Source organism: Pseudopodoces humilis, chromosome 1, assembly GCF_049639895.1.
Source record: "Pseudopodoces humilis isolate 2021_Gansu_Grassland_sample_001 chromosome 1, ASM4963989v1, whole genome shotgun sequence".
Taxonomy (NCBI): domain Eukaryota; kingdom Metazoa; phylum Chordata; class Aves; order Passeriformes; family Paridae; genus Pseudopodoces; species Pseudopodoces humilis.
In genome coordinates this window covers 711,510-736,192 of record NC_142200.1, presented here as the reverse complement: position 1 = coordinate 736,192, position 24,683 = coordinate 711,510, and the positions used below count along the sequence as shown (strand labels likewise).

Genomic DNA, 24,683 nt, shown 5'->3' with positions numbered 1-24,683 from the left:
TAATAATATTAATATAAATATTATTAATTTGTTATCATAATATATTAATAATGATTTGTTCAATTAATAGAATTCATTTAATTGAGAAAATCCCTTCAGAATCCACCTTTGGGTTTTCCCGATGCCGGAAAATTCCGGCCTCTCCATTGGGATTGAAGGAAATTTGGGATCCCTCTGATTCTGGGTGGATTTCCCGGGAATTCCCCCTGGGAGCCGATCCTGGATGGATCCACCAGGAGGAACCTCCAGGAGACATCAAGGATGGGCTTTGGGAACCTCCAGGAGACACCAAGGATGGGCTTTGGGAACCTCCAGGAGACACCAAGGACGGGCTTTGGGAACCTCCAGGAGACACCAAGGATGGGCTTTGGGAACCTCCAGGAGCTCTTGGTGGGGCTGGTCCTTCAAAAATTGGGATTGGATCCCATCGGATCCCATCAGATCCCATGAAACCCCGGGCACTTCTGGAGGTCGTTGATCCTTCTTCTCCTGGGCTGCATCCCAAAATCCAGCCCAGTCTCCTGACAGGGATTTGGATGAGATGGTCCTCAAAGGTCCTTTCCCACCCCAACCATTCCATTGTTCCATGATTCCATGATTTGAGGCCACCTGGTGTTGAATGATCCAGATCCACCAGGTCCCCAGGGCTTCCCTGGCAATGATCCAGAAGGTTCCACTAGGTCCCCAGGGCTTCCCTGGGAATGATCCAGAAGGTTCCACCAGGTCCCCAGGGTAGTTAGAATGGTCCAAAAGGTCCCACCAGGTCCCAGAGTTTCTTCTAGGATGATCCAGAAGGTTCCATCAGGTCCCCAGGGATGTTGGGATGGGCCAGCAGGTGTCACTCGATCCCCAGGGATGATCCAGAAGGTTCCACCAGGTCCCCAAGGCATCTTCTGGAATGGTCCAGAAGGTCCCATCAAGTCTGCAGGGTTGTTGGGATAGGCTCCTCACTGAAGGACATCAGGACGAGGATGAAGATAGAAGTGGTGGGATCTGGAGAAGACAGATGGGATGGGAGTGGTGACCATGGCAGTGGTGGCCCCTAAAAACCACCCAAGATGAGGCCACCACAGAGCTCCAGAGCTCCACGTTTGATGGTTCCTCCAGGGTTCTTATGAGGTTTGAGGGGAACCTTGTCCTCCTCAAACCCCTTGGGAGTGGTGACAGGGATGGAGATGGAGCAGCACCATGGGAAAGGGACAGGACCTCTTCCAGGTCCTGGGGGTGACATCCCACCACCCAGCATGTCTTCTCTTGCAGGGGTGGCCATCAGCACTTATGCCAAGTACTGCTACAACAAACTCCAGAAGGCGGCGCTGACCGGGGCCAAGAAGGTACCAGAAAACGGGGTGGGCTTGGGAAGGGGTGGACAAGGAGGTCACTTCCCACCAGGGTCATCCAGGAGCTTCTGGGATTGGGGAGGGGGCTGGAGGAGGGAGGGAGGGAGGTGGTGACATGTGGTGGCTGTGGTGAGAACTTCTGGAGAACTCCTGGGGATCTTCTGGAGACCTGGAGAGCATATGGGAATCTTCTAAGGACCTTCTGGAGAACTTCTGGAATATGCCTTGAGAACTTCTTGTAGGGAACTTCTGGAAAGCTTTTAAGGATCTTCTGGAGAACTTCCAAGAACTTTCTGGGAACCTTCTGGGAAATTTCTGGAAAGCTTGAAAGGACCTCCTGGGCACCTCCTAAAACCTGTCTGGGGATCTTCTGGAGCACTTCTGAGAACCTTCTGAAGACTTTTGAAGATCTTCTGGAAATTTTCTGGAGAATTTCTGAGAACCTTGCGAAGACCTTTAGGGGACTTTTTGGGAACCTTCTGGAAACTTTTTAAGGACTTTCTGTGGGCCTTCAGAAGACATTCCATAGACCATCTGGGGATCTTCAGGAGATCTTCTGGAAACTTTCTGGAGACCTTCTGGGAACTCTCTGAAGATTTTGTAGGGATCTTCTGGGAGCCTTTTAAGGATCTGGAGAACTTCTGAGTGTCTTCTGGAGACTTTCTGAAGACCTTCCGAAGACCTTGAGGGGATTTTCTCAGAACATTCTGAAGACATCCCAGAGACCATCTGGTGATCTTCAGGAGACCTGCAAACTCTCTGGAGACCTCCTGGGAACTTTCTAAGGAACTTCTGGAGACCTTCTGGAAGCCCAGCGCCGATGTTGAGCTTTCCAGAAGCATCCCAGAGTCATGGCTCCTCCTCCTCCGGGCAAAATCCATCGGTAGAGATCCTCCAGCGTGGCCATGGTCCCACCAAGCTCTATACGGCTGGATCCACTTCTGAATCAAGATGATGGATGGATGGATGGATGGATGGATGGATGGATGGATGGATGGATGGATGGATGGACGGACGGTGGAACCACCTTGACAGAGTTACACGGAATCTATCCATGGCTCCATCACCATCCCTATGAAGCTCAACCAGGGGGGGTGGTGGGATTAAGTAGATCCCATCCCGGCCACCACGGAGGCCACTGGTGACCTCTGGTGTCTCCTACAGGGCCTGAAGAAGCCGAACATTGAGGAGATCCGTCATGCCAAGAATGCCGTCTTCAACCCGTCCATGTTCGGCAGCTCGCTGCAGGACATCGTGGCCATGCAAAAGGAGCGGTACCCGGACCGGCAGCTGCCCTGGGTCCAGACCCGGCTCTCCGAGGAGGTCCTGGCACTCAACGGGGATCAGACTGAAGGCATCTTCAGGTAAAGCCACCCCAAGGTCATGGAGACATCTCATGGAGGTGGCAAAGCTGGAGGTTCTCCTAAAAATTGTCTCAAAATGGGACAAATCTACATTTCTGGGTGTTCTTCTCCTCTGATGGGTCCTCTAAAGCCATGGAGGTTTCTACATGGTGGCCACCAGAGTCATGGCAGGGTCTTGGTGGCACCATCTAGTAGGCCTCTCCAGCTTCTCCTTGGTCCAAGACTGTGGCGGTTTCTCCACAGTGGCCACCACCGTCATGGTGGGGTCTTGGTGGCACCAAGCTCCCAAACGGTTCCAAGGCCATGGTGGCCACCAGTCATGGCAAGGTCTTAGTGGCCACCATCCACCGGATTCCTTCAACTTCTCCTTTCTCCAAGGCCATGGAGGTTTCTCTACGGTGGCTCCCAGAACAGGGTCTTGATGGCACCATCCTGTGTCCCTCCAACTTCTCCTTGCTCCATGGGGGTTTCTCCACAGTGGCCACCATAGTCATGGTGGGGTCTTGGTGGCACCAAGCTCCCAAAATGGCTCCAAGGCCATGGAGGTTTCTCACGGTGTCACCATCACCAGTTTCTCTTGGTGGCACCCACCAGCTCCATGCCTAGCTGATGTCCCCTCCTGGTTCTCCTGAAACACCCAAAGCTGTTGAGCTGGGAGGTCCCCATTGGTCACTCGGCCACCAACACCTCTTCCCCCCACAGGGTCCCTGGTGACATTGACGAGGTCAACGCCCTCAAGCTGCAGGTGGACCAATGGAAGATCCCCACTGGCTTGGAGGACCCGCACGTTCCCGGTAGGACCTCAGGGCGATGTTTGGTGGGCCAGAACCTCCATCTAGAAGATCTCACATCTTCTCCTCTTCTTTGTGTCCGGTTCCAGCGTCGCTGCTGAAGCTCTGGTACCGCGAGCTGGAGGAGCCGCTGATCCCCCACGAGTTCTACGAGCAGTGCATCTCCCACTACGAGAACCCCGAGGCCGCCATCGCTGTTGTCCACTCCCTGCCCCGGATCAACAAAATGGTGCTGTGCTACCTCATCCGCTTCCTCCAGGTAGGAGCAGCACCTTCTGCTGGCCCACCAGGTGACCACCAGGCCTGGTTCCTTCTCTTGAGGTGGTTTTGGGTTCTCCAAGGTCACCAAGAACCTGGCCAAGAACCAGGAGTTCCACCAATCCCATCACCTCAATCTTCCTCCTCCCACCCCATGAATTCATGGTCCTGTTGACCTTCCTGGTTCCTTCTGAGGTGATTTTGGGTTCTCCAAGGTCACCATGTTGTGGCCAAGAACCAGGAGCTCCACCTATCCCATCACTTCCGTCTCCCTTCTACCACTCCATGAGCTCATACCCCTGGTTGACCCTTTTGGTTTCTTCTGAGGTGGTTTTGGGTTCTCCAAGGACATGGTGACCCCAGTCTCCCCCAAGAACCAGGAGTTCCATGAGGTCCTTCCATCCACTCCAGATGTTCATGCACCTGGTGACCTCCTGTGTCCTTCTCATGAGGTGGTTTTGGGTTCTCCAACTTCACCACATGGTGACTCCCATCCCCTCCAAGAACTAGGAGGTCCATGTGGTTCTTTCGTCCATCTCCCACCAATCCCATTACCTCCACCCACCCCAGCTGTTCATGGCCTCCTGGATGATCCTTCTGGTTTCTTCTCTCAAGGTGGTTTTGGGTTCTCCATGGTCACCACATAGTGAAGAACCAGGTCCACATGGTCCTTCCACCCACCTCCCACCAGTCCCTTGACCTCCACCTTTCTCCTCCCACCACCTCTAGGTCTTCGTGCAGCCAGCCAACGTAGCCATCACCAAGATGGACGTCAATAACCTGGCCATGGTGATGGCCCCCAACTGCCTGCGCTGCCAATCAGACGACCCGCGGATCATCTTTGAGAACACGCGCAAGGAGATGTCCTTCATCCGTGTCCTCATCCAGCACCTGGACACCAGCTTCATGGAGGGCGTCCTATAGCGGCCGCCACTGCGCTGTCCCCACCCCGCCACCGGCCCCCTGTCCCCTCCGAGGGTCAAAGTCCCCAGGTGGTGGCACCTATCTCCACCAAGAACCAGGAGGCCCAAGAGGTTCTCCAACTTCACCACGTGGTGAGCTCCGTCTCCACCAAAAACCAGGAGGCCCATGCGGTTCTTTGCCACGTGGTGAGCTCCATCTCCATCAAGAACTGGGAGGTCCGTGAGGTTCTTCATCACGTGGTGAGCTCCATCTCCATCAAGAATCAGGAGGTTTGTGAGGTTCTTCAGTGTGTGGTGAGCTCCATCTCCACCAAGAACCAGGAGGTCCGTGAGGTTCTCCACTGTGTGGTGAGCTCCATCCCCACCAAGAACTGGGATGTCAAGGAGGTTCTCCAATTTCACTGGGTGGTGAGCTCCATCTCCAGCCAGACCTCATGGACGGAGGGCATCCAGCAATTGTCTCCATCCCTTCCCACCCAGATGTGGAGACAAAGAGAAGTCCTTGAGGTCCATCCCAACCTTCTGGCCGCGTCACTGCCTGGCTCTTCTCTGGGAGAGTCACGAGGAACATCCCGGCTCTGTGGGGGTCTCCAAGGGGTTGGGAAAGTGGGAGAAGTTCCCCTGGACACCAAGGGACCACAGTGACAATTTTCCCCCACAGGGAAGAGACCTGAGAGGTCCCCATGGGAGAGGTGGCCCGAGGGGGTCATGGTGGCCGATTGTCCATCCTGGAGGAGCTGGGTGGGCTGGATGTCCCCACATGTCATGATGTCCATCCCATCCCACACATGTTGGCGTCACCAGGACCTGTCCCAGCACCCACTGGGTCCTTGTTGGACCTGTCCCAGGACCTCCAATCTGCTCCTGCTTCTTCTGGGCCAATCTTGGTGTCCATCATCAACTCCTGGACCCATCTTGAGGTCCATCATTTCCTTCTGGTCCTATAGGACTCATCTTGGGGTCCAGCATCTCTTCGTGGTCCTCCTGAGCCCATCTTGGAGTCCATCATCAACTCCTGGACTGATCTTGGGGTCAAACATCTCCTCCTGGTCCTCCTGAGCCCATCTTGGAGTCCATCATCAACCCTTGGACTGATCTTGGGGTCAAACATCTCCTACTCCTTCTGGGCCCATCTTGGAGGCCATCATCTCCTCCTTATCCTCCTGAACCCATCTTAGTGTCCATCATCAGCTCCTGGAGCCATCCTGGGGTCCGTCTTCTCTTCCTGGGTCTCCAAGTCTCACCTTGGTACCCGTCTCCTCCAGGATCCATCCTGGTGTCCATCATCTCCTCCAGGACCCACCTGGTCACCCATCTCCACCTGGTCCTGCCCAGCCCACCTCAGTGTCCCCAGTGTCCTCCAGGACCCATCTTGGTGTCCCTGATCTCCTCCTGGACCCACCTTGGTGCCCCCCAACCTCCTCCAAGACCTACCTGAGCACCCCCAACTCCCTCCAGGTCCACCCAAATCTCCACCAGGTCCCACCTTGGTGACCTCAACCAACCTTGGTGTCCCCATCTCTCCCAAGTTTCACCTTGATGATCCCAAATCTTCTCTAGGTCCCACCTTGGTGATCCCAGATCTTCCAGGACTCATCCTGGTGCACCCCCACCTCATCCAGATCCTCCAGATCCCACCTTGGTGTCCCCAAATCTCCACCAGGTCCCACCTTGGTGCCCCAACTTTCTCTGAGACCCACCTTGGTGCTTCTCAATCTTCTTCAGATCCTCCAGGTTTCACTTTGGTGCCCCCAACCTCCACCAGGTCCTCCAGATCCCATCTTGGCCCCACCACTTCCAGGTCCCACCTTGGCACCCACAAAGCTCCAGATCTTCCAGGACCCACCTGGGCACTGTCACCTGCTCCAGGTCCCACCTCAGCACCCCCCAATCTCCTCCAGGTCCCACCTTGGTGCTCCCAAATCTCCTCCAGCTCCTCCACGTCCCACCCTGATGGACCCCAATCTCAACCAGGTTCCACCTTGGTGATCCCAAATCTCCACCAGGACCCACCTTGGTGCCCCCCAATGTCCATCAGGTTCCACCTTGGTGCCCCCCAAATCTCCAGGTCCCACCTCGGTCGCCCCATCACTTCCAGGTCCCACCTTGGTGCTCCCAAATCTCCTCCAGGTCCCACCTTGGTGACCCCAAATCTCCACCAGCTCCTCCATGTCCCACCTTGGTGACCCCAGATCTCCACCAGGTCCCACCTTGGTGACCCCAGATCTCCAGGTCTCAACTTGGTGACCCCAAATCTCCTTCAGGTCCCACCTTGGTGCTCCCAAATCTCCACCAGGACCCACCTTGGTGATCCCAAATCTCCTCCAGGTCTCAACTTGATGACCCCAAATCTCCTCCCAGGTCCCACCTTGGTGACTCCAAATCTCCTCCAGGTCCCCCAAAATGGAGAAGTCCCCAAGGCCAGGAGGGTCTCATTGGTGGGGGGTCCCCAAAATGGGGTCACATGGGTGGGAGTTCCCCAAAATGAGGATGGTCCCCAAAGTGGGAGGAGATCCCAAAGTAGGAGAACCCATGGGGGGTTCCCAAGATCCTGGGAGGGTCCCCAAGGAGGGGGAGGGGGTCCCATGGGTGGGGTCCCCAAAATGGGAGAGGGTCCCATGGGTGAGGTCCTCAAAATGAAGGGTCCCATGGTGGGGAGGTCCCCAAGGTCCTGGAAGGGTCCCCAAAGTTGGGGGGGTCCCATGGAGGGGTTTCCAAGGTGAGACCCCAAATTGGGGTGTGGGGGGGGTCCCCAAGGTCCTGGAAGGGTCCCCAAATGGGAGTGGATCCCATGGAGGGGTTTCCAAGGTGAGACCCCAAATTGGGGTGTGGGGGGTCCCCAAGGTCCTGGAAGGGTCCCCAAAGTTGGGGGGGGGGATCCCATGGAGGGGTCCCCAAGGTGAGACCCAAAAGTGGGGGGGGTCCCCAAATTGGGGTGTGGGGGAGGTCCAGAGATCCCCAAGGTCCTGGAAGGGTCCCCGAAGTGGGAGGGGCTCCCCAAAATGGGGAGATCCCAAAGTTGGGGGGGGTCCCATGGAGGGGTTCCCAAGGTGGGGACTGACCCCAAAGTGGGGGGGGGGGGGGATCCCCAAATTGGGATGGAGGGGTCCCCAAGGTCCTGGAAGGGTCCCCAAAGTTGGGGGAGTCCCATGGAGGGGTCCCCAAGGTGAGGACTGACCCCAAAGTGGGGGGGGATCCCCAAGGTCCTGGAAGGGTTCTCCAAGTTGGGGGAGTCCCATGGAGGGGTCCCCAAGGTTGGGACCGACCCCAAATTGGGAGAGGTCTCCAAGGTCCTGAAAGGGTCCCCAAAGTGGGACGGGCTCCCCAAAATGGAGTGATCCCAAAGTTGGGGGGGTCCCATGGAGGGGTCCCCAAGGTGAGGACTGACCCCAAAGTGGGGGGGGATCCCCAAGGTCCTGGAAGGGTTCTCCAAGTTGGGGGAGTCCCATGGAGGGGTCCCCAAGGTTGGGACCGACCCCAAATTGGGAGAGGTCTCCAAGGTCCTGAAAGGGTCCCCAAAGTGGGACGGGCTCCCCAAAATGGAGCGATCCCAAAGTTGGGGGGGTCCCATGGAGGGGTCCCCAAGGTTGGGACCGACCCCAAAGTGGGAGGGGGAATCCCCAAATTGGGGTGTGGGGGAGGTCCCCAAGGTCCTGGAAGGGTCCCCAAATTGGGGTGGGGTCCCATGGAGGGGTTTCCAAGGTGAGACCCCAAACTGGGGTGTGGGGGGGTGTCCCCAAGGTCCTGGAAGGGTCCCCAAAGTGGGAGGGGTCCCATGGAGGGATCCCCAAGGTTGGGACCGACCCCAAATTTGGGGGGGATCCCCAAATTGGGGTGGGGGGGGACCCAAACTGGGGGTGGTGGGGACAACCCAGTGCTACCTCCCAGCTCTGCTCACTGCCAGGGGACCCCTTCTTTTCCTCCTCTTCCTCTGCTTAATTAATTTTTAATGAATTAATCATCAATTCCCCGTTCATTAATTTTCAAATCATTTCCTCTCCTTTTTTTTTTTTCCGGCGGTTTTTTTTTTTTCCCGTTTGTTTGTTTGGGTTTTTTTTTTTTAAAGCCTCGAGGTTTTTATTTATTGTTATTAAAAAAAAGAAAAAAAAACTACTGGAAAAAAAAAAAAAATCCGAATTAAAGGGACGGACCCGCCCCTCCCTCCCCGGGATTTTCCCAGGATTCCTCCCAAATCCCGGGAATTCCCTCGGGAATTCCTTCGGGAATTTTCCTCCCCCACCCCTCCCCCACCCAAAGGGGGGGGGGTTGGATTTTGGGGTCCCCCCCCAGGGGCCGCCGAATTCTGTATTTGGGGGGGCTCTGGCCCCCCCCTCGCGTGTGAATAAAGCTCCGTATGGAAAGCGCTGCTTGTTCCTGGTGCCTTTGGAGCGGGAATTTGGGATGGGAATGGGGAATTTGGGATGGGAATGGGGAATTTGGGATTCCCAAATGTCCCCAAGCTATCGCTGGGGCCGTGCTTTCCCCGGTCCTCCCTGCTGGCGGATCTGGTTCCGCCCGGAGCGTTTTTACCGTCGCACCAAGCGAGGAGGTGCCCGCTCATTCCGATCCCCCGTGCCGTTACTTCCGGGTCGCGCCGTTGTCGCGACAGGGCGGGGCCCGGCGGGGTCGCGACCCAGAAGCCGCGAGTGTTTTTATTACCTGGATCAGCAGGGTCAGTGAGGGGTTTCCATAGGGGAATCTATAGGGGAAACCCCAAAACGGCCCCGCCCATCCCGAGCTCCCCTAAAATCGCACAGGGAACCCCTAAACCAGCCCAGGGACCCTCCCCCTGTCCAGCGCCCCAAAACATCCCAGAGATTGCCCCAGGACACCCAAAACCATCCCAGAGATTGCCCCAGGACCCCCAAAACCATCCCAGACATTGCCCCAGGACACCCAAAACCATCCCAGACATTGCCCCAGGACACCCAAAACCATCCCAAACATTGCCCCAGGACCCCCAAAGCCATCCCAGACATTGCCCCAGGACCCCCAAAACCATCCTAGACATTGCCCCAGGACCCCCAAAACCATCCCAGACATTGTCCCAGGATCCCCAAAACCATCCCAATGCCCCTCAAAACCACCCCAAGGATTGCCCAAGCCCCCCTCAACCAACCCCTGAGAATTCCCCTCAGGGATTCTCCTCAGAACTTCTCCTTTTTTCCCCTCAGAGATAAATTCCCGTCGCGGCCCCTCAGGGAGGACATGGCTGGGTTTCCACCGCCATTCCCGTAGGAATTCCGCTTCCCAGCGCTTCAGCGGCGCCCTCAGATCCCGGTGCCGCTCCGTGGCCTCGGGATCGGGACCGGGATCCGGGATGGGGAATCGGGGGAAACGAGGGAAGCTCGGGTGGGACCCCGAAGCCGCCTCAGAGCGAACCTCCCGCTCCGGCCGCGCTCTAGCCAATAGGAAGGCAAGGATTCATGATTGACAGCAAAATCGCCCAATGAGTGCCAGAATACAGCGAAGCGCCCGCCCACGCATCGAAAGCCAATGAGGAGCTAGAATGAACTTTGACAGACAGCTGCATGAGCCAATAACAATGCGAGGACCCGCCCTTAGGGTGGATCCCGCTCGCTGATTGGCGAATGCAGCGCGTACAGCCGAAGGTGGAGCTTCCGTACGGGCAGGGGCGGGCGGGGGCTGCGGGCAGGCCGTGAGTGGGGGACGCCATGTTGGGGGGGGCGCCGGGGCCGGTTTGGGGGTTCGGGGGGGTCCCTGGGGCGGTTCGGGAGATTGGGGGGAGCCTGTGGAAGTTTCGGGGGGCTGGGGGCGCTCCTTGGGTGGCTTTAGGGGGGTTGGGGAGGGGTGCCGGGTTGGATTGGGAAGGATGGGAAGGACCCCGTGGGTGGGACCGGCTGGATTGGGGGTCCAGGGGGGGTCCCTGAGGTGATTTGGGGGGGGCTGGGGGGACCCCAGGGGAGGAGGGGCTGATTTGGGGGGGGGGTCCCTGAGGAGGAGGGGGTGGGTATTGGGAGTCCTGGGTCTGGTTTAGGGGGATCCCTTGGGTGGGTTTGGGGGGGAGCGGGAGGGGTCTCTGGGTTGGTTTAGGGGGATTTGGGGAGTCCCGGGACTGGTTTGGGGGTCCCTGGGTTGGTTTTGTGGATTCCTGCACTGATTTGGAGGTCCCTGGACCAGTTTCAGGGTCTCTGGGGCTGTTTTGGGGTCCCTGGACTGGTTTGGGGTTCCTAGACTGGTTTAGGGAGCTCTGGGATGGTTTCAGGGTGTCCCTGGACTAGTTTTGGGGTCTCTGGACTCATTCAGGCAGGTTTGAGGGATCCCTGGACTGATTTTAGGGACCACCAGACTGCTTTAAGGGGCTCTGGGCTGATTTTGGGGTCACTGAATGGGTTTGGGAAATCCCTAGAGTGATTTTGGGGTCCCTGAACTGGTTTCAGGCATCCTTGGACTGGTTTGGGGGTCCCTGGAGTGATTTAGGGGTGTCCATTGACTGGTTTGGGGGAGTTTTGGGGTCCCTGGACTCATTTGGAGGTCCCTGGACTGCTCTGGGGTGTCCCTGAGGGGCTTGAAGAGTTTTGGGGGGAGGTCCCTGGGGTGATTTTGGGGTCCCTGGATTGGCTTGAGGGACCCTGGACTGGTTTAGGGGGTCACTGGAATGGTTTTGGGGGATCCCTGGACTGCTTTAGGGAGTTACTGGAGTGATTTAGAGGAATTCCTGGATTGGTGTGAGGTGGTTTTGGGGTCCCTGGACTGGTTTTGGGGTCCCTGGACTGGTTTGGAGGTCCCTGGGTGGATTTGGGAGGTCCCTGGAGTGATTTAGGGGAGTCCCTGGATCAGTTTGGGGGTCTCTGGACCGGTTTTGGGGTCCCTGGGCTGGTTTGGGGAGGTCTGGGGGATCCCTGGAGTGGTCTAGGGTCCCTGGACTGGTTTGGAGGTCCCTGGGTGGACTTGGGAGGTCTCTGGAGTGATTATGGTGAATCCCTGGATTGGTTTGGGGGTCTCTGGACCGGTTTTGGGGTCCCTGGGCTGGTTTGGGGAGGTCTGGGGGATCCCTGGAATGGTCTAGGGTCCCTGGACTGGTTTGGAGGTCCCTGGGTGGATTTGGGAGGTCTCTGGAGTGATTATGGTGAATCCCTGGATTGGTTTGGGGGTCTCTGGTCTGGTTTTGTGATCCCTGAGCTGGTTTGGGGAGGTCTGGGGGATCCCTGGAGTGGTCTGGGGTCCCTAGGCAGGTTTTGGGGTCCCTGGCTGAGGTCGGGGCTCTTTTGGGGGTGCTACAGGACCCAAATTTTTGGAAATCTCCACTCAGACTCCCCCCCCACAACAAACACCCGCTTTGCCTCCCTTCCCCCACCCCGTTTCTCTCACAGGTTCCATTTCCGGCGGGAAATCCCTGGATTAGGGAAACATTCCCGGAATTCCACCATGGCACCCTCACGCAGCCGCTCCTCCACCCAAATCCCACCCTGCATTCCCAAGCGCCAACTCCCGCCGGGATATTCGGATTCCCTCCTTTTCCTCTGCGCCCGCCGCATCGTGGCCCACCACCCACTTCCCATCCTTCCCGCCCTTCCCGCCCACCTCTATCCCATCCTTTTCCAAGCGGCATTCCTGGATGGAAGACCCCTGGTCCTGCGGGATTTGGTGGCCGCTTGGCCTTTCCCGGTGCTCAACTTCCAGCGGCTGGTGGGGCGCCGGGAGCTGCTCCGGGATCATCCCTGCAAGCTCTGCGTCCAGGCCGTCATCCTGGCCGTGGTGGCGCAGCTCCGGCGGGAGCTGGAAGAGCCCGACCGCGATTCCAGGTGGGTTTTGGGAATTCCGGGATGGCCGCGACCTCCACTCTTCTAATTCCTTCATTCCCTCTGCCCTTTTTCACCGTTTCTTCCTGTTTTTCCCAGCGGGTGCCGCCTGCGCGTGCTGGACGTGACGGGAGTTCCGGACGATCCGGCCGGCCGCGCTCCGGATGGGATGAGCGTCTGGTCCGGCACCGTGGCTTTGGCCAAGGCTTGCGTGGAGGTTTCCAAGCACCAGCGGGAATTCCAGAGGCGCGGATCCAAGCGGCACAAAGGCCGTTCCGGAGCCGCCACGGCCGCGGCCGCTCCGCACCCCCCGGCCGTGGACGTCCACGCCGACCTGTTCGTCAACGGAACGTCCTACGGGATCCTGCGCGACGCGCTCCAGACCGGAGCCGCCGGCCCGCTGCGCCTCAAGTGCCGCGAATTCCAAGCAGAAAAGCTCTCCCTGGCCGGGATCGTGAGCCTGCTGGAATCCCTGGATCCTTCCTGCGTGCGGAGGGTGGATCTGCGCTTCCGGAATTTGGGATTGACCGGGCTCTCGGTGATCCTGCCGCACCTCTCGCGCTTCCCGGAGCTGCGCAGCCTCAAGCTCCAGTACAGCAACGTGGACGTGCGGCGCCCGACGCCGGAATCGGCCATCGGGATCCGGTGCCTGGCCGGGCAGCTGGGAATGCTGCCCAGCCTCCGGGAGCTCAACCTGGGATCCTCCCGGCTCTCCGGGAATCTGCGTCAGATCCTCTGGTGAGTTCCCCGCCCAGCCGGGGCCTGGCCGGGCCCTTCCCGCGCTCCGGGGGATTCCCAAGGGTTGGGGATCTTGGGGGTCTTTTCCAGCCTGAGCGATCCCCTGCTTCCAGGATTTCATTATCCTCATGTTCCCATCATTCCGTTTTCCCAATAGTTCATGACTCAACGATTCCATTGCCCCGTAAATTCCTGATCCCAGAATTCCCTAATTCCAAGGTTCCCAAAGGCTGCACTCAATGGCCCTGAAGGTCTTTTCCAGCTTGCATGATCCATTGGTTCCAGGAATTCATTATCCCAATGTTCCCATGATTCCGTTATCCCAGTATTTCATGACTCAGTGATTCCATTCTCACATAATTCCGTGATGCCACAATTGCAGGAATCTCAAAGGTTTGGCTCCATGGTGTTGGAAGTCCTTCCCGACCTGAGTGATCCTGTGATTCCAGGATTTCATTATCCCCATGTTCCCAGGATCCCGTGATTCTGTTATCCCAATACCTCATGACTCAGCGATTCTGTTATCCCATAAATTCATGATCCCAGAATTCTTTAATTCCAAGGTTCCCAAAGGTTGGGCTCAATGGTCTTGCAGGACTTTTCGCGCCTGAATGATCCACTGGTTCCAGAAATTCTTTATTCCAATATTCCCATGATTCCGTTTTCCCAATAGTTTATGATTCAATGATTCCGTCATCCCGTAATTCCACGATCCCAAAATTCCTTCATTCCAGGATTCCCAAAGGTTGGATTTGATCATCTTGAAGCCTTTTCCAACTTTAATGGATTCGTGGTCCCACAATTCCATGATCTCATAATTCCATGACTCCCTGATCCCAGAATCCCAATATCCCACGATTCCATAATTCCAGAACTCCGTGATCCCAACACCCCACAATTCCACAATTCCCTGGCTCCACGATCCCATCATTCCATGATTCTCAAAGGTAAAACTCGATGGTCTCCGAGACCTTTCCTGAATCATTCCACAATTCCATGGTTTGATTCCACAATTCCGTGATTCCTTGATCCCATAAATCCTTGATTCTCAAACCTTGAACTCGATGGTCTTGGAGACCTTTCTCAACCTCAGCCATTCCACAATTCCATGATTCCTTGGTCCCACAATTCCAGTATTCTCAAACCTTGAACTTGATATTCTTGGAGCTCTTTCCCAACTTCATCCATTCCACAATTCCATGATTTGATCCCACAGTTCCATGATTTGATCCCACAATTCCTTGATTCTCAAACCTTGATGGTCTTGGAGGCCTTTCCCAACCTCAGCCATTCCATAAATCCATCATTCCGAATTCCCAGGATTCTCCGAGCTCAAACTCTGTGTTCTTGGAGACCTTTCCCAACCTCAGCCATCCCCCGATCCCACGGATGCAATCCCAGCTCTCATTCCCCGCCTTTTCCCCGTGAATCCCAACATTCCCAGCTGCCACAAATCCTCCCTCGGGCCTCACCTCTCCCTTTTCCCTCCCGCCAGCGACCTCCAGGCTCCGTTGGAAAGCTTGGAATTGGCCTTCTGCTCCCTCGTTCCCGCCGACCTCGCCTTCCTCTCTCAAAGCTTCCACGCTCCCGCCCTCAAAAGGTTGGATCTGAGCGGCCACGACTTCTCCCAAGGCCTCCTGGAGCCGCTCCGGCTGCTCCTGGAGGAAACCTCGGCCTCGCTGCTGCACCTGGATCTCATGGAATGCCGCATGGCCGACTCCCACCTGGACGCGCTGCTCCCGACGCTCCGGCGCTGCTCCCGCCTGCGCTTCCTGGGACTCTACGGCAATTCCCTGTCCACGGCCGCGCTCAAGGATCTGCTCCAGAAAACCCTGGAGCTGCCCGATCTCCACCTGGTCGTGTATCCCTTCCCCGTCGATTGCTACAAGCCAGAGCCTCCACGCCGAGTCCCGGGATCCCGACGGATTTACGAGGAACCTATGGATGGGGAACGGTTGGCGGCGGCCACCGCGGAGATTTCCCAGCTGTTGGCGAATTCCGGGAGAACCGACCTCGTCTGGACTTACAATCCCTACGGCCACGGAGCCCTGGACTACTTCTCCTTGTGACTCGGGGAAAAGCTCGGAGCCTCCATCGCGGAAAAGTGCTGCCTCCTCCTTCCCAAAATCCAGGCATTTTCTGCCTCATCCTGGTGCTTTTCTGCCTCATTCCAGTGTTTTTTCCCGTTATTTCGGTGCTTTTCCGCCTGATTTCAGTATTTTTCCAGCTCATCCCGCTGTTTTTCCACCCCATCCCGAGATTTTTTCCCCAGTTTCTTTGCTTTTCTGCCATGTTTGAGTTTTTTCCACCCCATCCCAATAGTTTTCCTGATATTTTCCCCCTCATCCTGGTATTCTTCCTCCCATTCCATTTTTTTTCCAGCCCATCCTGGTGGTTTTCTAGGCCGTCCCTGTATTTTTTCTGCCTCATCCCGGTATTTTTCCACCCCATTTCATTATTTTTCCAGCCCATCCTGGTGTTTTTCTGTCAGGATTGGCTTTGCATGGCCAAATTCCAGGAGGCTCCGGGGCTGGATTCCATGGGAAGCTGCCGGAAGCTTCTCCCGTGTCTAGCCGATGCCATCCGGAATGGCGGCGACGCCTCTGGAATAAGAATTAGGTCAGAAGAAGCCAATCATGGCACAGATGGATTTCTGAAGCAGGAATTTTGGAGCTGAACAATTCCGGAGATGACTCCAAGGTGCTGGAGTGAAAATTCCCAAAATTCCGTGGTGCATCCAACGGGAAGTTCATCCTAGAGCTGGATCCTGGCAGGGAGCTGTGGATCCATGGAAAAAGGAGCAGATTCCTTGGAGGAGTCCCACGGAGAAAAAAACCTTTGGAGCAGGATATTCCCAAAGGATTGACCCCTTGGAAAAGTCCACGAGGAATTGTCTTCCACGGGAATGACGCGTTGGAGAAATCCACAGTAAACTCTTGCCGTGGGATGGATTCGCATTGGCAAAATAATGGAAAACTCTTTACCACGGTGGAGAAATCCATGGAAATCTTGCTGTGGGATGGATTCATGTCAGAAAAATCCATGGAAAACTCCCCTGGGACGGCCCCGGCTCCCAGCGCTGCTGGAGGGATTGAGGGAAAGCCAGGAAGGAGGGAATTGGGGGAGGGAAAAGTTAGATTTGGGGTCTTGTTATCCTGCTCTGATTCCGTTGGAAATAAACTCATTGTATCCCAAATCCTGAGTCTGTTGTGCCCGGATGGATTTACGGAGGGATCTGTCCCAATCCTTATCCCAGTCCATAAATCCTCCATTATTTCCTTCATTTCCACCTCATTTTGGTGTTTTTCCACCTAATCCTGGTGGGTTTCCACCTCATCCCATTATTTTTCCCCTCATTCCGGTGTTTTATCCCCTCATTTTGGTTGTTTTGCACCTCATTTTGGAGGGTTTTTTTGCCTTACCCCAATATCTTCCTCCTCATCCTGCTGTTTTTCCACCTCATTTTGGTATTTTGAACCTTATTCCATGGTTTTTCCACCTTATTTTGGTATTTTCCCCCTCACCCCAGTGTTTTTCCACCTCATCCTGGTGTTTTTCCACCTCTTTTTGGTGGTTTGGGCCTAATCCCTTCCGATTTGTACATAATTTTGGTATTTTTCCCCTTATCCCAGTGGTTTTCCCCTCATCCTGGTGTTTTTCCACTTTATTTTCATTTTTTTTGCCTCATCCCGAAGCTTTTCTACATCATTTTGGTGGGCTTTTACCTCATATTGGTGTTTTTCCTCTCATCCTGGTGGTTTTCCACCTCATTTTGGTGCTTTCCCACCTCCCATCCTGGTGTTTTTCCACCTTATTTCACTTCTTCCCCCTTCATTTTGGTGTTTTTCCTCCTCATTTTGGTGTTTTTCCTCCTCATTTTGGCTTTTTCTTCCTCATTTTGGTGTTTTTCCTCCTCATTTTGGTGTCTTCCTCATTTTGGTGTTTCTCCCCTCATCCCGGTATTTCCCTTCATCCCGGTATTTTCCCACCTCATTTTGTTGTTTTCCCCCCTCATTTAACAACTTTTCCCCTCATCCCGGTGTTGTTCCCTTCATCCCGATATTTTCCCCCCCCATTCCGGGTGTTTTTCTACCTCATCCTGGTGTTTTTCCGCCTCATTTTCCAACTTTTTCCCTCATCTCGTTGCTTCTCCCGGTGCCTGTAGGCCCTCAGGGGAAAATGGCGGGAAAAGCCGGGGGGGGGGGGGGGGGCGGGATCTATAGGGGATCCCTGAGGGCACGCACCGCCAGTAGGGTCCTCTAGGGGGTTTTTATGGGGTGGCTGAGGCTCCGTAAAGCTCTGACGCCCTATAGGAAACCTCTGGAGGGTCCATAGGGGGATTCTATAGGGTCTGGAGACCTATAGGGGTCCCTATAGCAGGGGGGATCCCCCCCGGCCCCTCTCCTTCCACTTCCGCTTCCCCCCCGGAACCTTTTCACCGCCGCACCACGCGAGGTGCCCGCACATTCCGGTCCCCCTGGTGGCCACTTCCGGGTGGCGCCGGTCGCGCGGCTGTCGCTGTCGCCTGTCGCGACAGGGAGGCGGCCCGGCCGTGTCGGGGGTCGCCGGTCGCTGTCGCGATGAGGGCGGGGACGGTGCTGCGGCTCTGCGCGCGCCCGGGGCTCCGGTACCGGCAGGGGCAGCGGCCGGGGCCTGGAACCCGCGAGTATTTTTATTACGTGGATCACCAGGGGCAGGTGAGGGGGGATCGATAGGGGATCGATAAGGGATTGATAAGGGATCGATAGGGGATCGATGGGGGTGGGGGGGTCTGGAGGGTCCTGGGGAATGGATCCCGGGGAGATCCCACCCGGATTCTGGGCAGATCCCAGAGAGATCCCGAAAAAATCCCAGGGAGAATCCGGGATGGATCCCAGATCAATCCCGGCAGGATCCCGGCCAGATCCCAGATTAATCCCAGGTTAAACCCAGATTAAATCCAGGTTAAACCCAGATTAAATCCAGACAGATCCCAAACATACCCCAGATGGATCCTGGACAGATCCCAGTCCAATTCCAGACAAATCCCCGCCGGATTCCAGAGGGATCCCAAAAAATCCTTTCAGTGGGCTCAGAGCAGGTGCCAGAAAAATCCCCAAAAAAGCAAATCCCGGCTGGATCCCGCAGAGGGATTCAGGACGGATCCCAAACCCATCCCAGAGAAAAATCCCGCCATTTTTCCAGGAAAACTCGAGCGTTTTGAGGCTTTTTCCCGCTTTTTCCGGCTTTTTTTCCACAGCTTTTCCTGGACGACACCAAAGTCAAGAACTTCATCACCTGCTTCAAAGGTACCTCCCTAATTAGGGCCCCCTTCTTAATTAGGATCCGACTACTAATTAGGATTCGATCATTAATTGGGATTTCAGCCTTAATTAAGATTTAATCCTTAATTAGGGAGGGTTGAACCTAGGGAAAGGCGGGACCACCTAATTTGAATATTAATCCCTCATTAGTTAATCATCCCCTCATTAATTAATCACTCCCTCGTTCATTAAATTTCCTAATTATTAGATTCCCTAATTAACTAAGAAATTCCATAATTAATGAAGACAATCCCTAATTAATTCATTCATTAATCCATTTTTAATTAATTAATTTTAGGAAGCATTTCCCCTTCCCAATTCCTCTTTTCCTTCATTCCAAATCCCTCAAATTCCCAGAAAATCCCAAAAAACTCATTCCCACATTCACACAATTCCCTAATAATTGAATTCCCTATCTAATTAAAAAATTCCTTGATTAATTAAGAAAACCCCTCATTAATTAAGAAATCAATTCCCAATAAAAAAATTTAATTTTAGGAAGCATTTCCCCTTCCCAATTCCTCTTTTCCTTCATTCCAAATCCCTCAAATTCCCAGAAAATCCCAAAAAACTCATTCCCACATTCACACAATTCCCTAATAATTGAATTCCCTATCTAATTAAAAAATTCCTTGATTACTTAAGAAAACCCCTAATTAATTAATTAATTAAGAAATTGGTTTCCAATAAAAAATTTAATTTTAGGAAGCATTTCCCCTTCCCAATTCCTCTTTTCCTTCATCCCAAATCCCTCAAATTCCCAGAAAATCCCAAAAAACTCATTCTCACATTGATGCAATTCCCTAATTATTGAATTCCCTATCTAATTAAAAAATTCCTTGATTAATTAAGAAAACCCCTCATTAATTAAGAAATCAATTCCCAATAAAAAAATTTAATTTTAGGAAGCATTTCCCCTTCCCAATTCCTCTTTTCCTTCATTCCAAATCCCTCAAATTCCCAGAAAATCCCAAAAAACTCATTCCCACATTCACACAATTCCCTAATAATTGAATTCCCTATCTAATTAAAAAATTCCTTGATTACTTAAGAAAACCCCTAATTAATTAATTAATTAATTAATTAAGAAATTGGTTTCCAATAAAAAATTTAATTTTAGGAAGCATTTCCCCTTCCCAATTCCTCTTTTCCTTCATTCCAAATCCCTCAAATTCCCAGAAAAAAAACCCAAAAAAACTCCACAAGAACCCCAAAAACCACCGGGAAAACACCCGGAAAAACCCATAAAACACACCAGGAAAAACCCCTTTAATCAGCCACCCCGGAATTCTGGGAATTCCGGGAGCTGATCCATGAATTCCTCCATCCCAACAGACGTTGGATTCCTCTCCTTCTTCTTCAAGCACCTGGAGCGGAACCGGAGCGGGCGTTACCAGGCGGAATTCCCGTTCCTTTCCCGCTGCGGCCGGGAGCGGAATTTCCTGCGCTGCGACGACGTTCCCGTGGTTTTCACTCAAATCCTGCCCGGATCCGGCGGGAATTCCCTCCTTTCCTACTGCGGAGGCGGCTCCCAGCTGACGGTGCCGTTCCAGCCGGGAATGCTGGCGGTATTCCCGGAAAACGGGCGGCTTTACCACCCGGCTCCGGAAAAAGCCGGAGGGGTGGGATTGGTGCGTTCGGCGCTGGCGGCCGAGTGGAGCTCGGAATTCCGATTTGAGGAAGGGCCGGAAAAGCCCCCGACGCATTTCGTGTGGGAAGGGAGGAGGTATCGGCTCTCCGGGGAATTATTGGGAATTCTGCGGGCGGAAAAATCGGGATGGGAGGTTGAACCCGTCAAATCCCGCGCGGAATGAGGCGGAATTCCCAGCGATTCCCCAGGAAGCGGGAGATTGCCAACCTATTCCCAAGGAATCGGAGCATCCCGAAATTCCGGGCAGCCGAACCCCGCGGATTTCCTGTGAAATCCCCGTGAAATTCCCATGAAATTCCCGTGAAATTCCCATTAAATTCCCGTGAAATTCCCAGGAAATTCCCATGAAATTCCCAAAAAAAAAGCATGGAAGTTGTTCTGTCAATTCTTCCTTGCGGGGTCGGGATTTGGGATCAAGGATTTGGGAATTTGAGAGGGATTTGGATGAAACTGAGGCTGTGGTGGCTTATTAATTAATAATTAATTAACAATAATTAATTAATAATTAATCCTTAATTAATAATTAACTCGTAAATCATTAACAGCCCAAGGGAATTAAGGGAATTCTGCGTTTTTTTTTGCCCCTCTGGATGTGGAAATAAAAGTTCTGCGAAAAGAGCGGGATGAGGGGGGAAAAAACCAACGGGATCGGGGTGGGAAAACACCGAAACGGGGTGGAAAAATCCCGGGATGAGGGGGAAAATATCGGGATGGGGTGGAAAAACATTGGGATAGGGGGAAAATATCGGGATGGGGAGGAAAAATCCTGAAATAAGACAGAAAACTTGGGGATGAGGTGGGAAAAAACCGAAATCAGGCGGAAAAGCACCGAAATAACGGGAAAAAACACTGGAATGAGGCGGAACACGACTGGATTTTGGGAAGGAGGAGGAAGAGGGATGGAGCTTTTCCCGAGTCACAAGGAGAAGTAGTCCAGGGCTCCGTGGCCGTAGGGATTGGAAGTCCAGACGAGGTCGGTCCTCCCGGAATTTGCCAGCGTTTGGGAAAACTCCGCCTCGACCGCCTCCAAAAGCTCCCCATCCATGGGCTCCTCAAAATTCCAATCGGATTCCGACAGCTCCGGCTTGTAGCAATCGACGGGGAAGGGATACACGACCAGGTGGAGATCGGGCAGCTCCAAGGTTTTCTGGAGCAGATCCTTGAGCGCGGCCGTGGACAGGGAATTGCCGTAGAGTCCCAGGAAGCGCAGGCGGGAGCAGCGCCGGAGCGTCGGGAGCAGCGCGTCCAGGTGGGAGTCGGCCATGCGGCATTCCATGAGATCCAGGTGCAGCAGCGAGGCCGAGGTTTCCTCCAGGAGCAGCCGGAGCGGCTCCAGGAGGCCTTGGGAGAAGTCGTGGCCGCTCAGATCCAACCTTTTGAGGGCGGGAGCGTGGAAGCTTTGAGAGAGGAAGGCGAGGTCGGCGGGAACGAGGGAGCAGAAGGCCAATTCCAAGCTTTCCAACGGAGCCTGGAGGTCGCTGGCGGGAGGGAAAAGGGAGAGGTGAGGCCCGAGGGAGGATTTGTGGCAGCTGGGAATGTTGGGATTCACGGGGGAAAGGCGGGGAATGAGAGCTGGGATTGCATCCGTGGGATCGGGGGATGGCTGAGGTTGGGAAAGGTCTCCAAGAACACAGAGTTTGAGCTCGGAGAATCCTGGGAATTCGGAATGATGGAGTTATGGAATGGCTGAGGTTGGGAAAGGCCTCCAAGACCATCAAGGTTTGAGAATCAAGGAATTGTGGGATCAAATCATGGAACTGTGGAATCGAATCATGGAATTGTGGAATGGATGAAGTTGGGAAAGAGCTCCAAGAATATCAAGTTCAAGGTTTGAGAATACTGGAATTGTGGGACCAAGGAATCATGGAATTGTGGAATGGCTGAGGTTGAGAAAGGTCTCCAAGACCATCGAGTTCAAGGTTTGAGAATCAAGGATTTATGGGATCAAGGAATCACGGAATTGTGGAATCAAACCATGGAATTGTGGAATGATTCAGGAAAGGTCTCGGAGACCATCGAGTTTTACCTTTGAGAATCATGGAATGATGGGATCGTGGAGCCAGGGAATTGTGGAATTGTGGGGTGTTGGGATCACGGAGTTCTGGAATTATGGAATCCTGGGATATTGGGATTCTGGGATCAGGGAGTCATGGAATTATGAGATCATGGAATTGTGGGACCACGAATCCATTAAAGTTGGAAAAGGCTTCAAGATGATCAAATCCAACCTTTGGGAATCCTGGAATGAAGGAATTTTGGGATCGTGGAATTACGGGATGACGGAATCATTGAATCATAAACTATTGGGAAAACGGAATCATGGGAATATTGGAATAAAGAATTTCTGGAACCAGTGGATCATTCAGGCGCGAAAAGTCCTTCAAGACCATTGAGCCCAACCTTTGGGAACCTTGGAATTAAAGAATTCTGGGATCATGAATTTATGGGATAACAGAATCGCTGAGTCATGAGGTATTGGGATAACAGAATCACGGGATCCTGGGAACATGGGGATAATGAAATCCTGGAATCACAGGATCACTCAGGTCGGGAAGGACTTCCAACACCATGGAGCCAAACCTTTGAGATTCCTGCAATTGTGGCATCACGGAATTATGGGAGAATGGAATCACTGAGTCATGAAATACTGGGATAACGGAATCATGGGAACGTTGGGATAATGAATTCCTGGAACCAATGGATCATGCAAGCTGGAAAAGACCTTCAAGGCCATTGAGTCCAGCCTTTGGGAACCTTGGAATTAGGGAATTCTGGGATCCGGAATTTATGGGGCAATGGAATCGCTGAGTCATGAACTATTGGGAAAACAGAATGATGGGAACATGAGGATAATGAAATCCTGGAAGCAGGGGATCGCTCAGGCTGGAAAAGACCCCCAAGATCCCCAACCCTTGGGAATCCCCCGGAGCGCGGGAAGGGCCCGGCCAGGCCCCGGCTGGACGGGGAACTCACCAGAGGATCTGACGCAGATTCCCGGAGAGCCGGGAGGATCCCAGGTTGAGCTCCCGGAGGCTGGGCAGCATTCCCAGCTGCCCGGCCAGGCACCGGATCCCGATGGCCGATTCCGGCGTCGGGCGCCGCACGTCCACGTTGCTGTACTGGAGCTTGAGGCTGCGCAGCTCCGGGAAGCGCGAGAGGTGCGGCAGGATCACCGAGAGCCCGGTCAACCCCAAATTGTTGAAGCGCAGATCCACCCTCCGCACACGGGAGGGATGCAAGGATTCCAACAAAGTCACGATCCCGGACGCCGAGAGTTCCTCCGCTTGGAATTCGCGGCACTTGAGGCGCAGCGGGCCGGCGGCTCCGGTCTGGAGCGCGTCGCGCAGGATCCCGTAGGACGTTCCGTTGACGAACAGGTCGGCGTGGACGTCCACGCCCGGGGGCTGCGGAGCGGCCGCGGCCGTGGCGGCTCCGGAACGGCCTTTGTGCCGCTTGGATCCGCGCCTCTGGAATTCCCGCTGGTGCTTGGAAACCTCCACGCAAGCCTTGGCCAAAGCCACGGTGCCGGACCAGACGCTCATCCCGTCCGGAGCGCGGCCGGACGCGGAATCTGGGAGTCCGGTCATGTCCAGCACCCTCAGACTGCAAAATTGGAAGAAACGGTGAAAAAGGGCAGAGGAAATGAAGGAATTGGAGGAAGGGAGATAGTGGCCATCCCGGAATTCCCAAAACCCACCTGGAATCGCGGTCGGGCTCTTCCAGCTCCCGCCGGAGCTGCGCCACCACGGCCAGGATGACGGCCTGGACGCAGAGCTTGCAGGGATGATCCCGGAGCAGCTCCCGGCGCCCCACCAGCCGCTGGAAGTTGAGCACCGGGAAAGGCCAAGCGGCCACCAAATCCCGCAGGACCAGGGGTCTTCCATCCAGGAATGCCGCTTGGAAAAGGACGGGATAGAGATCGGCGGGAAGGGCGGGAAGAGGGCGGTGGGCGACGATGCGGCGGGCGCAGAGGAAAAGGAGGGAATCCATGGATTCTGCGGGGCTGTGGGTATTAGGTGAAATTGGGGGACCCCCGGGATGAGGGGGAACCACGGGAGAATTCCAGGGAAAGCCCGAATCCAAGGATATCCCGAAGAAAAGGGAAGATGTGGCAGAAGGTGGGGGCGGCAAAGGGCGCGTTGTGAGGGAACCCCCAGCGCGGCTCCCCAAAAACGGCGTCCCGGAATACCCCCACTGCACCCAGGGACTTCCCAAAATCCCCCTGGGATCGCAAATTTCCCCGGGGATCTCGAAATTCCCTCATGGATCCCTAAATTAGCCCAAAGTCCCCTCAGGGATCCCCAAAAATGACCCTGCCGCCCCCCCCAGCATGGCGCCTCCCACTCACCGCCCACCCGCAGCCCCCGCTCGCCCCGAGCCCGTACGAAAGCTCCACTTCCGCGTCTGCGCGTTGCTGAAACCAATCAACGAGCGAGACCCACCCCGGGGGCGTGTACTTTACGTTTTATTGGCTCTTACTGCTGTCTGTCATTGTTTTGTTAAATGCTCATTGGTTGGCTAGCCGTGTAGGTGGGTATTTTTAAATCCGCCT

At 54.6% G+C, this 24,683-nt stretch overlaps 4 protein-coding genes across 5 annotated transcripts in view; 3 read left to right on the top strand and 1 right to left on the bottom strand.

Annotated features, from left to right (window-relative positions):
* Nucleotides 1–7,567, top strand: part of ARHGAP39 (Rho GTPase activating protein 39) — a 99,803-nt gene extending 92,236 nt beyond the window's left edge. For both annotated transcript variants that reach the window (XM_088060739.1, XM_014262232.2), the window contains 5 exons: nt 1,261–1,334; nt 2,505–2,704; nt 3,407–3,498; nt 3,585–3,754; nt 4,483–7,567. In XM_088060739.1, the coding sequence (XP_087916865.1) occupies nt 1,261–1,334; nt 2,505–2,704; nt 3,407–3,498; nt 3,585–3,754; nt 4,483–4,677 (731 nt within the window). In that variant the 3' untranslated portion in view covers nt 4,678–7,567. The remainder of the gene's footprint in view (nt 1–1,260; nt 1,335–2,504; nt 2,705–3,406; nt 3,499–3,584; nt 3,755–4,482) is intronic.
* Nucleotides 7,568–10,144: 2,577 nt separating this feature from the next.
* Nucleotides 10,145–16,373, top strand: LOC102109697 (leucine-rich repeat-containing protein 14-like). The gene is made up of 4 exons (XM_014262234.2): nt 10,145–10,335; nt 12,011–12,442; nt 12,539–13,177; nt 14,673–16,373. The coding sequence occupies exons 1-4, from the start codon at nt 10,268–10,270 to the stop codon at nt 15,244–15,246; spliced, it is 1,713 nt and encodes a 570-aa protein (XP_014117709.2). The 5' UTR covers nt 10,145–10,267; the 3' UTR covers nt 15,247–16,373.
* Nucleotides 16,374–17,648: 1,275 nt separating this feature from the next.
* On the top strand, nt 17,649–20,470 carry C1H8orf82 (chromosome 1 C8orf82 homolog). The gene is made up of 3 exons (XM_005533745.3): nt 17,649–17,874; nt 18,417–18,465; nt 19,816–20,470. The coding sequence occupies exons 1-3, from the start codon at nt 17,758–17,760 to the stop codon at nt 20,292–20,294; spliced, it is 645 nt and encodes a 214-aa protein (XP_005533802.2). The 5' UTR covers nt 17,649–17,757; the 3' UTR covers nt 20,295–20,470.
* Nucleotides 20,471–20,590: 120 nt separating this feature from the next.
* On the bottom strand, nt 20,591–24,528 carry LOC102110054 (leucine-rich repeat-containing protein 14). Its single transcript, XM_005533746.3, has 4 exons — nt 24,480–24,528; nt 23,829–24,134; nt 23,105–23,734; nt 20,591–21,609 (listed from the first exon to the last, which is right to left on the bottom strand). Exons 2-4 carry the CDS (start codon nt 24,119–24,121, stop codon nt 21,048–21,050), a joined length of 1,485 nt encoding a protein of 494 aa, XP_005533803.2. The 5' UTR covers nt 24,122–24,134; nt 24,480–24,528; the 3' UTR covers nt 20,591–21,047.
* Nucleotides 24,529–24,683: the final 155 nt, after the last annotated feature.

What these genes read in the sequence shown, in the direction of transcription:
- LOC102109697 (XM_014262234.2), top strand. Translation starts at nt 10,268, where the DNA reads ATGCAGCGCGTACAGCCGAAGGTGGAGCTTCCGTACGGGCAGGGGCGG. An exon ending in GCGGGGGCTGCGGGCAGGCC is followed by an intron (nt 10,336 to 12,010) that starts GTGAGTGGGGGA and finishes TTTCTCTCACAG; the next exon opens with GTTCCATTTCCGGCGGGAAA. An exon ending in AATCTGCGTCAGATCCTCTG is followed by an intron (nt 13,178 to 14,672) that starts GTGAGTTCCCCG and finishes CCCTCCCGCCAG; the next exon opens with CGACCTCCAGGCTCCGTTGG.
- C1H8orf82 (XM_005533745.3), top strand. Translation starts at nt 17,758, where the DNA reads ATGAGGGCGGGGACGGTGCTGCGGCTCTGCGCGCGCCCGGGGCTCCGG. An exon ending in ACGTGGATCACCAGGGGCAG is followed by an intron (nt 17,875 to 18,416) that starts GTGAGGGGGGAT and finishes TTTTTTCCACAG; the next exon opens with CTTTTCCTGGACGACACCAA. An exon ending in CTTCATCACCTGCTTCAAAG is followed by an intron (nt 18,466 to 19,815) that starts GTACCTCCCTAA and finishes CCATCCCAACAG; the next exon opens with ACGTTGGATTCCTCTCCTTC.
- LOC102110054 (XM_005533746.3), bottom strand. Translation starts at nt 24,121, where the DNA reads ATGGATTCCCTCCTTTTCCTCTGCGCCCGCCGCATCGTCGCCCACCGC. An exon ending in GAGCCCGACCGCGATTCCAG is followed by an intron (nt 23,735 to 23,828) that starts GTGGGTTTTGGG and finishes CCAATTTTGCAG; the next exon opens with TCTGAGGGTGCTGGACATGA. An exon ending in AATCTGCGTCAGATCCTCTG is followed by an intron (nt 21,610 to 23,104) that starts GTGAGTTCCCCG and finishes CCCTCCCGCCAG; the next exon opens with CGACCTCCAGGCTCCGTTGG.